The 16,563-nt window shown below is 39.2% G+C and overlaps 1 protein-coding gene across 1 annotated transcript in view; it reads left to right on the top strand.

Moving 5' to 3' along the window:
* The window catches only part of ctnna2 (catenin (cadherin-associated protein), alpha 2), a 336,397-nt gene extending 321,244 nt beyond the window's left edge, over positions 1-15,153 (top strand). Inside the window, 7 exon segments of the mRNA XM_043243368.1 lie at positions 3,798-3,912; positions 3,914-3,947; positions 5,693-5,806; positions 8,749-8,930; positions 9,214-9,319; positions 13,238-13,372; positions 14,195-15,153. Coding sequence (XP_043099303.1) covers positions 3,798-3,912; positions 3,914-3,947; positions 5,693-5,806; positions 8,749-8,930; positions 9,214-9,319; positions 13,238-13,372; positions 14,195-14,482 — 974 coding nt within the window. The 3' untranslated portion in view covers positions 14,483-15,153.
* Positions 15,154-16,563: the final 1,410 nt, after the last annotated feature.

The following is a 16,563-nucleotide window of genomic DNA, read 5'->3' as shown; positions in this document are numbered from 1 at the left end:
TGTGTGTGTAAGTCAGTCCACTCTTAACTGGAAATCACAAGTTAAACAGTTAATGCTCGCTCAGCTTGAATGAGAAACTCTTCTGCTAGTTGCTTCAGCAAAACCAAGAGAAATATCTGCATGCTCGATTGAGAGTGATAATTGAATTGTGAAAGGGCTAGACGCCCAGACTGGCTCTCATCTTGTCTGTATTCTCTTCGATGAGGTGGTACTTTTCATTTGATTTCACTTTTTCCGTTTCTGTCTTTGTTTTGGGATGTTGGTGCCACCCAGGGCTGTCGTCAGGGAAGGGTGCAACTGGGGCCCACTGGCTTCGTCTATCATATAGCATATAGGCCCAGGGGAGGGAGGGCCACCCATAAAAATTTTGTCCCATGCCCCGTGAATTTAAGTTGACAGCCATGGTGCCACCGCATAAATGGAATTGAACCATAAAGCATTGCAGCATTGATTCTTCTAGACCTTTCATTATTGCACACAACTTGGCACTCGAAATGTCAATGAATTTTTCAAAGTTTGCAGTTTTAGGCCAGACGTAGCAATGGGGTGGGGGCTTAGTGAATTAGCATATTAGAAGTAAATAGCATCTGAGCCTGTTTTCTGTTTAATTAAGATGTTTGCCGCTCAACGTAGTGGCATCATCAATTGAATAATGGAGAAAATGTACATGGTCACAATGTTCTAGTGTGCAATTAGAGTAAAACTGTAGGTACTGGTCTGTATTTTTTTCAAATCATATCACTTTTAAAAGTTGGTAAAAACTTGCAGCTCTATTTCCTTTAAAAGTGTCTGACAGGCTCCTATCAATTTTTTCAACTTTTTGGATTAGTTCCTTATCAGCAGACAGACATCTTTTAGCCTAATTAGAACATACTAAACTTTGCCTGTTTTTTTCCCCAAAAGCAGTGCAAATAGAACAAACGTCCAGCTAGTCCAAAGCTCTATAAAGATACGTTGCTAAAGGACCTTCAGCACACAGTGCTCACGAATCTCGAATCATGTCCTTGAGCTTGAAAATCAATAGTCTAATAGCAAAGCTGTGATGACTTTCCCCTCTCTCTTTATCCTTTCCATCCTCTTCCCGATCCAAACTAATCTTCATGCGGGAAAAATTACCCCATCATTAAGGTTATGCTCAGGCCCCCAGTAGATTAAAAATGAGAAATATGGCTGATGTAATAGTGCCAAGTAGAAGGCAGCAGTAGCAATACTGTCATAGAGTATGGCAGAGTGAGTAGGGCTTATGCCAAAGGGTGACCATGCAGAGATGAAATATGGCCACCTAATCACTGCCCTCCCTATAACACACATACACAGACTCGCACATGATTTTTATGGCAAATATAGCGTTTCACTGACAGGTTGAAGGCCATGTTTGCTCAGGTACCAAAAGCAGCAATGATTTCATACAGCCAGATGACCCCACAAAATCTTTTTCCTCAGCATGTCACGACCCAAGAGTCTGCAAAGAGAGACAAGGGAGGCAGCGCATGCAAAGCCAATGAGGATAACAGAATTATGCCTGCCTACTGCAATAAAGGCAGTTTGTTTTTGAAAAAGAGAAAGGAGAAAAATGCAGATCCTGAAGAAAGGGCAGTGCTAACTAATTCTACAGCCTAAGGACCAAAATGTAAATGAAACCAAAGTACAAGTGACCTCACTGTTCTCAAAGGAATCTGTTCTCCATTTCGAATTACTTGTGTTTTGTAAGACCTATTAGCATTAGGAATGTCTCATTGCGTTTTCAAGTATTTCATTTTGAGCCCATTAGGCTGGTCTGACCTCAGCCTCTCAAACTGAAAAAGCCAGTTTGAGCATGTTACATGTAATTCACCTCAGCACTGTGCGATATCGCAAAACACTTTCGCCAAAACACCATTTGAAGGCTCATAGAACAGATTTGACTGCTTGCTTTATCTGGAGTTAAACACTTTAAGAAAATAATCCCTTCCAACATGGTTTTTATTAGCTCCTTTCATCATTTCTCACTGGTCTGAGTTAAATTTGCTCCTCACTAGCAGCAACTTTACTCATTAATGGCTTGAAGAACATTTAAATATTTCTATTTAAAAGTCACAGTAAAATTCCCCAAAGCTCATTTTACGCCTCTCCAATAAGTGGATTAAAATGAATTAAATATGTGTTAAAGCAAGATGGGGTTAGAAAGAAGAAAGGAAATCAAATAAAGAGCCTTTACTGCACCTTTTTGAATGTTTTGCATAATTTTGTATTTTTTATGTGTTCATTTGAATTTCAAATCTGAACTTGTCCATTTAGGAAGGCAAATAGGCAAAATGGCTGTCAGAGAGGATCCCATAGTGGTCGCCTTTTAAAGTCAAACTCAAGTCAGATGCCTGTAATCAAAACCATCATGAAAAATCACCAGCTCGATCTTTTCCTGGAGATCTGCATCCACTATTATTGTGAATGGCTCTCCAGGCTTTGATTTGGTTTGATGGCTGAAGACAACACTCTAGAATTTTCCTGTCACAAGAGTGTCCTCATAAGATGCACCTTCCCCACGGAAAAGTGTATCTTGGGTCATAATATCCTAGTTCTCTGCTTTTAAAAATCTAGAGACATTCCCCTCCTTGATACATTTGTTGAATATTTTAAGAGCATCGCTTTGGAGCTTGCTCAAGGGTTTAATACGAGGCTTTTTACTGTGCCCATCTTCTTTTTTTTTTTTTCATCATCCACCAAGTGGTCCCGGGCGTAGATATGAGCATGACTCGATGTCGGGGTTAGATCACAATACGGTCTCCCTTCACCAGTAACATTGCCATGGAAACGCAAGATTTTTTCTTCACTTTTGATATTCCCCACTTCCTCGACTCAAGTATGCAGGCAGGTCATTCAGGTCCGGAGGTGGTGCGTGAAACAGTGGATAGTACACTCCAACTGGAGACATTAAATCATTAACCCTATTATTTACTCGAGTAATCAAAGTTTAAAGCTTACTATTCATAATTAGGTAGTCTGAGCCCTGTAAAATTCAATTAACATTTTATATTGACATTTCACAGAAATTAAATTTACTTAAAAGTCTCCATTCTCTGTCACAGCATTAGCTGTAAGTATTTTGTCGAAATGGTCACACCAAGGGTAAGTCATCCAAACACATTTGTTTAGTGTAACACTGAAATACAGCTCATCATAAAAACATATCAAACAAATGTCACGTTAGCAAACCTTTCCCAGCCCTCTATCTGCACTCAATCAATGTCTGTCAACATGGCTCATACTTGGCTCTTGTCTTCGTCAAACAATCCCTTATTGCAGCAAGCATTTAGTGCCCATTACTGAGGAACAAGAGAATTGAAGGAGGGTAGAGAGCAAGAGGATAATTTTATTTTATTTTTTTTGTCTTCCCGCTTGGGGTGATGTAGTATCGCGATGCCTCGGCTCACTGATGGCCATGTGTTCCCAGCAAGGTGAAGTGGTTAATTGGCAAACGTAGGGTGCCCCTTCCACATATTTTCAGGGTGACATTTTCTCGTCTTCCTCTCCTGCTGATGTCCTCAGGCCTGACTGACAGGGAGGAGACGGCAGAAATAGATGTGCCTGCCTGAATTTCAACACTTAGCTTCTTAAGATCACATATTCTCCATTTTTCTTACCTCTCGCCATGTCTTTTCTCTGATATGTTGACACCTGAGGGGAAGGCTGGCTTTTGAGGGATGCATGTAATCCGTTTTTTTGGGGTTGTTTTTTTCTGTGCATCTGTCTTTCTGTTTTTGCTTTTTTCCTCAGCCTCTCATTGAATTCGATTGTCTATTTTCTTGTTTTTCCACCAGTGATGCCGCGCTTTGCAGAGCAGGTTGAGGTCGCCATCGAGGCTCTTAGCACCAGCCCCCCGCAGCCATTCGAAGAGAACGAGTTCATCGACGCCTCTCGCCTCGTTTACGACGGCGCGTGACATCAGGAAAGCAGTCCTTATGATAAGAGTGAGTATCGTACAAGTTAGATAATGGCACGAGGTTCTTGCTATTCACAAGCTGGGCTTTTTCTGTGCCTAGTGGTTTGTGTGATAAATAACAAAAACAACATACTGAGCACATTTCAATTGAAAATATTGTTGTGGGTTATGACCCTATCATACATAGCCAGGGTTCTCAGCTGAGAGGTACGCAGGCATATTTCAGGGGATCTGTGGATATATGGTATATGAAATACAAAATAAATATAAAAAAATAATAATAATATTAAAAACAAAAAAACTTTAATTCTTTAATTATAGTAAAAAAATTTTATAAATTTGACACCCCTGAAACTAATTTTGTAACATTGGTGGTTTCCTTGAAAACTTGCATGGAAAAATCAAGCGGATGCACTAAATTATGAATTAATGCAAAATGGTATTATTTAGATGGGATACAATAAGAATATGTTAGAGAGCTCTTTTATGCCTTTACCTACAAAAATACATTTTCTAAGATGCATACTGCCTCCGTGAGAACATCAAGCAATTCGGGCAATATCGAATAGTGTGTTATCAGTAAATAACATCAAGCTAAGTTTGGAGATGGTTTGGAACAGAGTGATAATTGTAAATAGAGATCCTGCTTAGTTTTACTTATTATATTGATTCTCTGAACCACCCCAAAAATAATCCCAAAGATAGATCATACAGAGTGGGTATGCTTTCAGCTGTCTAGAAAAGGTGGTTGTTTGAAAAAAATAGCACAGCTCCAAGAGTAGAAGTAAAATGAAAATACCACAGTTATTTTTCAAGGATTGTATCCTTTTAATCAAACCAAGATGGGTTTGTGCACAAATGTATTCTCCTACTTCTATGTCAGAGTGAAATCTCTATCCATTGGGACCTTCATTATAAGACGTAACAAAGAAGACTGCCAGTTTGCGACAACTTACTTAGCTGATTGAATCAATAGTATATCTCAATCAATAGTTAGTGCCACTCCTGCTCAAAGTGGCTGAAACAGTGGCGGCTGTCAAGATACAGTCTTTTCTTTGTCTTCAATTTGCTCATTAGTCAGTTAGTGGGACTGATGTTGAAACTACTGGTAGGCAGAATACAAGAAAACAGATCACATCTAAACTCCGAAAAACCTAGAGGCCTTTCCCCCTTCAAATATTGTTTGATCCCACTTTAAGAGGGAACTTCTTTTTATATTACTCTCAAGAAAGCCAAAAGGGAATTGAAGAACAATGATGCAAGTCAGTTGTAACTCAAACTGTGGAACAAATGAATTATTTATTGAGATTTGACTGGTTTAATGGTTGACACCTCTTTATGTTCGATCAGAGGTCCTTCATCCCTCATTGTGTGGTAGTGCACAGCTGTGTAGTGACGTCTGTCGAATATTGTGTCCTAAATTGTCAACAAACTGGAGCACTAGGACAAAAAAACATCTCCACTCTAGTAGAGTACATTTAAAATATAGATGTATAGTTTAAACGAGGCAAAAAAGTTGTTGAGACCAGAAACCCACTAGTTAATGTCTCTTCAGACCAGTTTTGAAACTGAAAGTTAAAGTAAAAAATTAAATTTAGGAGAATTGGGAGATTTATCCCATTCAAAAATAAATCCTTCACTGTATTTGCTCTGTCATCACAAATCCTGTACGTATAAAATGCGTTTTTTTGGTTTTTTTTTTTATTTAAAAAGGAAAAACCATAATGGTATGATGGTTTGACAAGAATGGTGTTTTTTTTTTTTTTTGGTCAGACTCCAGAAGAGTTGGAAGATGACTCTGACTTTGAGCAGGAAGACTATGACGCTCGTAGCCGCACCAGTGTCCAGACAGAAGATGACCAATTGATTGCTGGGCAGAGTGCAAGGGTGAGTGACTCCTACATGACACATGAACAACATCTCCTGTTCCTGCTGTCTTTTCCAGCAGGTTTACTCTTACAATACAAAACACTTATCACTTCACTGAGCGTGTCTGCTATTAAATTACACCCAGTCTTAGAATAACAAGAGTACCAGTCACTCAAGTGCATGCACACAACAATGCATCTCTCGCTTTTCGACAACGAAACATTATTTAGCCTCTGCTACAAATGGTGGTGTAAATGTTTTTGTTGATTTTCTTCCTTCAATACGCAACACTGCAGTTACAAGCTATAAAATATACTTCCTGTGATGATCACACTTTACACCAGTTCTGTTGCATTGCTTCTAACTGCTGATGTCTGTCATCTTCATATGTTTTTTTTTTTGTAGCTGTTAAATAAAAACTTTCTGTACTGTTACTATAACTGTGAAAATAAGGCTTTGTTGGAAATGATTGAAATTACCATGCAGGGGCAATTTCAGGTGTCTTACACACTCAGAAAAAAAATTAAATAAAATTATGGACCATTAAATACAAAGCTTGGTGGACAATCTGGTATAAATAAATAGGGATTCTTCAAGTCTACATTGCACATCAAATTAATCACAAGTTGCCTGTAGAATGCTAAGTCACTTCTAAGATTCCATTTAATGTAGGTTTTGAAACAATTCCTAGATGTTAAGCTTCAATATTTATCAAAGCAGGGGAGCGTGCTCCCATTTCTAGCAGAAAAATCTTCATACAATAATTATTTTGGTCCTAGTTTAATAAACTCTTTGCAGAGACTATAGTAGTTAAAAGATGATTGCAAATGAGACTTCTGGCAGTGTCACCCCTTTAGTGTGCCTGTGTCAGCCGGCGTTTGACGGCAAAGCTCACTGGGGTTCGAAGCTTAATCCACATTAGTGTATGTGTGAATAGTGCACAGTGGGCCGCTTATGAGACATTACAAGGATATCAGTATGTAGCCTTGGAGCACCGCTGACTTTCACACACAAATACACACCATAACCCTGTTTGATACCAATTACTCTTGAGAAGAAATTATCTTCCATGAATGAGAGGAAATGATCATTTGTATAAAAAAAAAAAAAAAGACCGGGCTAAAAGAAATGCTGCTGTGAAGAAGAAAAACAGGGTCATTTCTTTAGAAGAGCAACAAATTGACAAAAAAATGACCGTGGAAAAACATTTTGCTCAGTAGTAAACTCGGTTCAGTGGAGTTCAAGTGGCGTCTTATGTGTGGATGCTGAATGTAACATTGAGTGAATGTGTTTTTGCAAATCAAATATGCGTGTCACTACTGTTGTATTGATATAGTCTGTGACTTTAAGTTTTATGGATTTCGAGTTCTCATAAGAGAGAAATAAGAGCATCCATTTGTTCACTGACTCACACTTTCAGACAGCACTGCTCTATCTCTTAGCTCCATGATAGGATAACAGTGCTGATAGGTCAGCCATAAAATTGAACTCTGGTATCTAGGCCACTTTATTTCAAATGAGAAAAATTAAAAAGCTTTTCTGAGGGATTTCTAATCCAGAAGCGCACACACGTACACACGCAAACGTTCAGCACACAATACGAGTGTGTTGAATGAATCGGCACCGGTGCGTATGGGGAAGGATTTGTTGGAGCATTAAGCTGCCTGCACCCTCTCTTGTTATCGGTTAGGAGCCAGAGAGATTTGGGATAAGTGAATTCTGAGCAAAGCAAGAGGAAATGGGCTCTCTCCCTTCTATTTACCTTCTTTCCATACATCACATCCATTTTTAGGACCGGAGGAGTTGGGATTAAACATGTAGCAGCTCATTAATGCTGATTGGCTGCTTCAAAGGCATGTAAAGAGCTGATTGGCTCTTGGGATGGGTATGTTTCTGATTAGATGCACAGGTGGTAGAACAGTGCGTTAATCACTTCTAAGCAAAAAAAGAGACAAGATTTTAAAAATGAACTTTAAATCAGCTTTAATCATAAACAAGAAAGCTTTCATTTACAATATAATCCCTTGAACTATTTTTTGAGATGCCATCACAGTTATGTAGGTATATCAAAGACAGTGAAGGATACATTTAAGCAAAAAATGCTTATCCTTAAATTTTTTCGGACACAACCACCATTGCATCAGCCCTCCATTTGAAATGCCCAGGAGAGCATGCTATCTGAAAAAGAAATCATTTTCATCTTTTAATCACATTTTCTCCGAGGACTTCTTTTCTTTTTAGTGTGTAATTGCTTGTTAAATAAACAAGCAAAAAGCTACAAATCTTAAATGAGCAGCTGGCTCTTAATTAGCTCTTATGTTATGACATCCTTTGGCTATGATGGCGTATCTACACTAAATTCAGACAAAACTGCGGAAAAGCTCATCTCTGACTTGTCAAACTACAAATTCTGACTTGTGTGGTGCTAACTTTTGCATAAGCCATCTTTCTCAGTAATCACGCACTTAATGGCATCCAGAATCCCCTGCTTTGGTCCGGTTCGTCTGTCCACTCAGACAGAATGTTGAACAAATGCATAATTCATTGACTGGTGTAAGAAGTGAGGTAATTATACATTTATCTCACAAATAATACTGCGCCTTAACGGTGCCTGTGACCTTGCAAAGAGATTAATGCCCTTTCGGACTAGCTCAGAATCGCTACGGAGTGAGAATTTATTCCTTGACAAGGAGAGGGGGAAAGAAAAGAGGATGGATTTTCTCTTTATGAGCATAAGATGTCATGGGGTTTCAGAAGGTCTTATGATTAAGTGTTAAGTTTCAAAACCTTATACAAAGGCATTTCAGTGGGGTTAAACAAAGTCAACATAAATGGAGGGTACTTTCTTTTTAAACTTTTAACCAGAAACAAGGGCATGTGTTGCAGAAGAAAAAAAAACTATTGTGAGGTGTCTAATTGATTTTTATCTTGTGTCAAACACTTCCCCCTTCCCCCAATAGGCTATAATGGCTCAGCTGCCTCAGGAAGAGAAGGCCAAGATTGCTGAACAGGTGGAGAGTTTCAGACAGGAAAAGAGCAAGCTGGACGCAGAGGTAGCCAAGTGGGATGACAACGGAAACGACATCATTGTGCTGGCCAAGCAGATGTGTATGATCATGATGGAGATGACTGACTTTACCAGGTATATCCATCCACGTGTCAACAATAAGAACGCTGGTAACATGATAACATGAATCTTGAGGACTCTAGTATCAACCTGAAGTGACACTAATATGCAACTTTAAGAGGTACCAATTGAAAGTGTTATGCCCCATTTTTTTGAGAATGTAGCTGCGTTATTTTTTTGTGATTGGGGATTTACCAGCATATGTTAGGGGATTGCTTGCATTCTGTGCAGTCTGCGTTCTGCCCGTTTTGAGGAATCAGCTAATAGAGTAACAATCTGTTTTTTTGTGTTACTGCAGAGGCAAAGGCCCTCTGAAGAATTCCTCTGATGTGATCAATGCCGCAAAGAAAATCGCAGAGGCCGGATCCAGAATGGACAAACTGGCCCGTGCTGTGGCTGACCAGGTCAGAATACCCTTTTTTCCCCCATTTGTCTCCCTTTATCCATCTCTTTGAGGATATGAGATCAAAGCCCTGGGCTGTGTTTAATATAATGAGCTCCTATGAGGTGTAGAATTTATTATTAGATGAGCATCATCTTCAGAACCTGCTGACTGACACTTTTTAACAGTTAATCAACTGTTATCCTTGTAAAGAAAAGAAAAGCTGGAAGTATGTGTCATGAATGCTGGTACGTTTTGACAACAGCTACTATACCGTGCACCATCTTCGTTCATTCAGTATGTAGTGCACTTTCATGTTTTAATAAATATTAAACACTTTTTTCCAAGTTATAGTTTTATTTGCTCATATCCATATAGGGGTAGATTTTGATAGGCTTTGTTTTGAATTTGGCAAATGGTAAACATGAGGAAAAACTTTGAAAGGAGCAAACCTGTCTACCACCCTGCCCGTTTGGGAAGAAGATAAACTTGGTATCGTGGGCTGAAGGTGTTGCAGAGTTGTTTGTGGTCTTAGTCAAAGGCAAATTGTTGAGCTCTGACTGGTAAAGCAGATATGAAGTCAGCTTTGTAGCTGTTCAGCTGACAGACCATTGTGAGGGACTACCAAGAGATCACAGGTAACCAGCAGTGCAACTGTTTTGTGTGCAGACACATTTAGACTTCTACTGTATCTTTGGTATGCAATAGGGATGTCGTGAGAGCACATGACAGGAAACAAGATGAGATTGGAGACAAAAAAAGAAACGTGGACTAGCAGGCTGCATGTTGTTGCTGCTTGGTTTAGTCACACAGGTAGAGTTATGGCTCAATAAATCACCTGACTTCACCTCCTTAATTAACTTCTGCTCCCATAAAGAATTACATGGATGACACATTTTTATAGGCAAAAAGCCAGAAACGTGTTAGCATTGTAATAATTCTGGTTAACATAAACGCAAGAAATCTGTGTCTTTTTATCTTTTATTTTAATTCTACAACAGAAAATATGTTAGAAATGTACATTTTTTTATTTTTTTTTACTTTGAAAAAGCCAGCTGCTAACAAATGGCTAAATAGAAGTACAGAGATTGGAAAAATGCTGTTGGGGACCAGGGTACGACATCACTGTAGCACTCTGTAGGACAGCTCTAAATTAATAAGCCACTCTTACCTTACAAAAACCTACCTTTTTTCCCTAAAGGCCAGGACGCATAAGATAAAAATTGCTGCGTTTGCACAAACTCTAGCAGACAGCAAGCTAAAAACTCGCGTTCTGTGCCTGCATGAGATGAGTTAGCTGTCTGTATCAGCAGCAATCAATCGTAAATATTTATCATTCAAACAGAAACCAAAACGAAGACATACGAGATAAACACAGATAAATGAAACATAAACAAAGCAGCGCTTGCTTGCCATTTTGAATATCAGCGTTGACAACTTTCTTCATTGTAAGCGGCTCACGTTTTCATAATAATATTCACATATTGGAATGCTTGGGTAAGATCATGTAACATTAGAACGGTCTTCTGTTTGTGCCACATTCATTTACTTAATCGTTTTCATCAATTTCGCTGTAATTCTCTGCCACTGACTCATTCGCGAAACTTTCTCACTTTGCTCGACGACCCCGATTCAACATGCTGAATCAGGCCGGCATGAACCCGACGAGAGCTGACGAGTGGAACACACCGAACCAACTAGTCCCACCTTCACTCGCCATCGGCCCAACTAGACTCGGTCGACTTGCTGTGTCCCGGCTTTAGTATCGCTTAAATTTTTTTTATGCTACACAACAGCAGTGGCCCTTTTGTTGTCATCAACACTAGGAGACTGATCAAAAAGACAGAAGAAGCCTGAAACCTGCTGTGTCACCACTGGCCAGACCTCATGTTGTTTTTTGTTGTTTTCTTGCCGTATTTCTTTTCCCTTAGATAAAGGGAAAAGTGTGAAGGGAACCTGATCGCACTGCTGATCAGAATGTAATCTGAGTGTACGAGTACATCGGAGACGGCCAGACAGTTCCTGCTTTCCAAAACAGAACACCCCTCCCTTCCCTTCAGCCCATTGTGTTCCGCCCATAGCAGCAATCCATCCTCCCTACTGCCACATGTTATGCTTGGCTTGCTGGGTAGTCTAAACAGAAGGCTTGACTTGTCCCTTATCAAACCTTTTCCCGCTAACACAGTATTTACATCTAATGGCCATCTGGGGTTCTCAGGACTCATCAAGGGACTGTATCGTTTCAGAAAGAGTCTCTGAGTAGGCGTCTAAAACAGGACAGTGTGCTCAATAATCATGCTGCTCCTCAGTGCTGGAAAAGACAAAACAATTTCGAAACAAAAGCATAGCATCATAGGTTATGCTTCATTTACTGTATTTACAGATTCGTCTGTTTCGGTGCACAGTAATTTAAATGTAAAATGGTGGAATATTGTACAGCTGTGGCTGTCAAAAACAATGCTAATTGCAACTAATCATATAAAAGTTAAAACAGACTTTAAAAGGAGAAACGTAATGCATCAAATACGTACATACAAGTGCGTGTATTTCAGTGAAAATGACTAACGCGGATGCAACTGGAAAGAAAATGTGACCACGACTACAGTTCAGCTGATATTAATATTTAAAATAATATTTGAAAGATCTTTTATTTTAGAGCATTTTTTTTTTTAAATCCTCAGTGGTGTGTGTGGCCGTGACAGCAGTCAGGCTTCCTCAGAAACACACTCTTACGACTTCTGTAGCTGCTGCACTTGACATGGCAGACCTAAAGCTGCTGGGCCCGGGAGGCTAGACAAGAGGGTTCTATATTTCTCCATTTCCCCCTTGCCATCCTCCAGCACAGCGAGAGGTTGCCTCCTGAAGAGAGACACTCGATCGCTAAACGCTAAGGACGTTACAGCTGCTCAGCCGTGTCAAAGATAAAGCAGCTTCAACAGTTATTAAATGTGTCTCATCAGTCTTTTTCACTCAAAGTTCATGTGACGCTAAGGGAGAAAAAATTGTAGCCAACTATTTAACAACTTCTGACAGGACTTATTACTTTATGCAAAGTCACTGAGTTAACCGCTGTGTTAGAAGGGTGTCAGAGCCGTAATCTTGCCTTGGCATGCAAGGTGCTGTATGTGCAAAATTAGTATTTTTCCAAAAAGTCTTAACCTTAAATGGAAAGTGAATGGGAGTCGGAAATAGCATAGGGATCGTCCTTACGTGTAAATGCACTACATGGAATGAAAATAGCCAAGCATTTTCTTATTAGCAAAAGTTTGGCAAATCTATATTCCACATATATTTGGATAATGGGCATAGGCCAACAAATTCAGGATTTATCAAAACAGTACAAGGCAGTTAAATGATATAAAGGCAAGTAGATTTGTTCTGATCTCAATACAAATACTGTACACATTACCAATTCTAAAGTCCTGGCTTATGAATATTAAGTAGTTTGTGACTGCAGGAAGGTTACACAGTAACATAATCATGGCCCAGTTAATATTCATGAGATAAGCAATCGCTGTGTCATTTAAAAAAAACAAAAAAACAATAGTCCATGCATCTCTCCCCACCGGCTTCAAAACATTTCAAGGAAATTAAATAAGTTTAATTTACTGTAATATGGGCTGGTGTCCATTGTTAAACGTTTCCTCGAACCCTCAGGGATGAGAAGCACTTTCCATTTCATTTTACTTGTTTACTGTAGTGCTTTATTTTTGTGTGAACAGTTTTCCTATTAACAAAATAAACAATAGTGATGATAGCAGGAGATTTACGAATGAGTCTACTTAGCCAGTATGTGATGAAAACGAACCCCTGACTCATCTTCAAGATGGAGCTAATTTCATCTTCAGTCATCATCTCTTCACCCTCCTCACCTCATATTTGCTCTACACAGTGACTATGTAAAGGTCAAGTCTCTGCTATGTGTTCCCATCTCTTTTAGTGCCCGGACTCCGCCTGTAAGCAGGACTTATTGGCATACCTCCAGAGAATCGCCCTCTACTGCCACCAGCTCAACATCTGCAGCAAGGTCAAGGCTGAGGTTCAGAACCTGGGAGGAGAACTCATTGTCTCAGGGGTAAGGCGTACATATTTAAATCATGTTTGTTTTGATTTAGACTAAACCAATGATGTTGGCTTTCCTAAAAGGTTGTGTAAATGCTTTAAAAGAACAGTTAGATTACTGTATTTCAATGATTTTACGTTCACAATTATGGGTAAATGGTAACACAAGCTCCAAAGTACTGAGAGGTAGATAAATGTAGACAGACAGATAAATAGATAGATATTAAATTAACACATGCTTTGAAGCTGCGTGTTCATTGCGTTGCAGGAAAATAAGGTATATATTTCGATTTGGTATTATTATTTATTTTTACATATATCATATTTCACCAGCCTCCAATTAAATCTTGATGGCTTTAGTTTGACTGAAATCGCTCTACTTGAGAATGAGAATAATTTAGACTTTTGTGTAAAACGTGATGATTAAATTAATTAAAGTCACAGTAAATACACTTACAATTTCACAGAACATCTCTATTTCAAATAAATGCGGTTCCTTTGAATTTTCCATTGATCAAAACCTGCAGCAAAAGCGGTGTGCAACATTGAAGATTGATTTTTTTTTTTCATGAGCAGATCAGCATAGATCTGAAATAGAATGATATAATGTGACGCTTATTTAAAATGATTATAATAATCACTGTATTTACTGTTGTGTGGGGTTTTTTTGTTTCGTTATTTTTTTCAAATATTTGATTACGGCCATTATACTTGGACAGAGAGTTAAACCCTTGCTCAATTAGTCCAAAAACTTGGCATAGTTTGCTGTGCATCTGTGTACCGTTATGATTCCATACAGACACTTACTTGAACGTTCTCCTCCCCCCTGCTTTAGCTGGACAGTGCTACATCCCTCATCCAGGCAGCCAAGAACTTGATGAATGCCGTGGTCCTCACAGTCAAGGCCTCCTATGTGGCTTCCACCAAGTACCAGAAGGTGTACGGCACGGCGGCGGTCAATTCCCCGGTGGTGTCCTGGCGCATGAAGGCCCCGGAGAAGAAACCCCTGGTGAAGAGAGAGAAACCGGAGGAGTGCCAGACCCGCGTCAGGCGAGGCTCGCAGAAGAAACACATCTCACCCGTCCAAGCCCTCAGCGAATTCAAGGCCATGGACTCCTTTTAACTTCGCACCACAGATACCCAAAACTCCTCCTCCTCTTCCTCCTCTCTTGATTTCTTCTCCTCTCCTTGTTTACGGCTTAATTTCTTGGAGCTGTATCTTGTTCCATGCAGCGACGTGTGTGTATGTGCCCAGTAAATGTCTGTGAGTTGGGGGGGCTTGGCCACCCATCCTCTTTGAACCAAATTTCGCTGTAAATGAGAAACAAACAAACTGGTGAAGGAAACGTTTACAGTGCAGGCTGCGGTACAATTCATGTGGTGTTCATTCTCGCTGACTGGCCGTATATACACAGAGATATTAAAGAATATAATCTATGGTATAGTAGTGTCAGCCCTAATCGAGGCAGAGGTGCTGCTTTCCTTCCTAATATTTTTTTTTTTTATTATTATTATTATTATTATTATTTAAAATGAAACATGACCCATAGTAATAGGAATAACTTATGTTGAAACAATTTTCTTCTTCCCAGTTATACATATGGTGACCTGATGCACTAGTTTTTGCATTTAAAAATCCATTTCTTTAATTATATTACTGTATCACTAACCATGGCAGCCAGGTTGGCTATAGTATTACATTTAGAAAAGGACTAGTTGTGTGGTTTGCTCAGAGACTAGTAGAATCCTGCATACCTTTATAGTCCTGATTCTCTAATAAACCTTGCAACTGTGTGTGTGTCGAGTCGAGTCATTTTCCTAGTCGTTGCATTCAGTTTCCTGATGGACAACAAGTGACCGTTGCACCAGCACCCGATGTACTATATTTGCTGGCCCAAACACATTTTCTAATTAATGAATGATACTTACTGTGTGTTTGACAAGCAAGATCTTCTATCAAGCTCATATCCGTCACCAAACAAGTTTTGTGTTTGCCACATGCCGTGTCCTGAAATTACTTATCTGTCTCCGTAAACATTTTTGGTAATCACAAAATAAAAAAGTTTGCTGTTGGTTGGTAACTTTGAAATGAAAAAATAAGCACTGGTTTTAATAATTCAGCCTGAGTGAATACTAACAATTTAAAGTCAGCATGAAATGAAAATTCATACAATTTTTTTTCACAATACATGTTATAGGTTTTATTGCGAACAAATTACTTCCGCATGTTTTCGTTGTTGGTGGTTGTTTTTTTTCCCTCTCCTCTGCTGACATCATTTAGTCCGCTTAAATCTACATTCACACAACAACATTATCCGCTTCACGAAAAATAGCTGTGAGATCGGGATGGAAAAATGCAAGTTTAACAGTTGTGAAGAAATAGACTGAACACAAAATGCTGTTTTTAAAAAAATATATTTCAAAGGCCCCCAAAATGCTGTTGTGGTGTAAATGAATGGCTAAAACACATACTAGTTTTCTGGCTTTAGTGTTGTGTAAAAACCTCCACTTCTGAGCAAAATCCAATGAACTGCCACTATCAGCTACACTCAAATGTACATCAGAATATGAAAGATCTGACATTGTACCTACATTTTAAATCGAATAAATTGTAAAAAGTGATGACATTAAGAATGACAATTTGAAGCAAGTGTCTCCAAAAGTCCACAGTGTTCTTTTTATGTAATTATCTTAGGGCTACAATTTGCTGACCAGGATGAGAAAAACAAGCCTCCGGCTCACAGTCCGAGCCTTGTTAACAGGATTTTATTTATAACTGACAAGGAGGTAAGTACGTCAATGCCACGCTGTGATCCCCTCCTGACTTCATGTGTGCTGAAGAGTTTCCAGCCATTTCTCTGGGATTAATACAGTGACCTGCGCCTAATGAAACTCATTGCCAAAGGATTAGCGGCAAGACTGCTGTGCCAATATCTGCCATTTACCTTAATTAAAATCTCTTTTAGCCACCACGTATGTCACAACATACAGCATGAAGACACTGGGGCGTTGTTCTGTTTAATGGCTCAGATTTTACAACAAACATGCAACAGAAACGATATCTTCTGCATACATCTAGAATCTAGTAAAGGTGGTGTTTTTTGGTCCTCTTGTGGCACCACAAGAAAAATAACAGCTGTCATCTATCATTTGACTATAGTTCAGAGCTTAGATATGCTGACTGGCTCATGGCACTGCAAGAGC

The sequence above is a fragment of the Puntigrus tetrazona genome, chromosome 1 (assembly GCF_018831695.1).
Source record: "Puntigrus tetrazona isolate hp1 chromosome 1, ASM1883169v1, whole genome shotgun sequence".
Classification (NCBI taxonomy): domain Eukaryota; kingdom Metazoa; phylum Chordata; class Actinopteri; order Cypriniformes; family Cyprinidae; genus Puntigrus; species Puntigrus tetrazona.
This window is presented reverse-complemented; position numbering and strand designations above follow the sequence as displayed.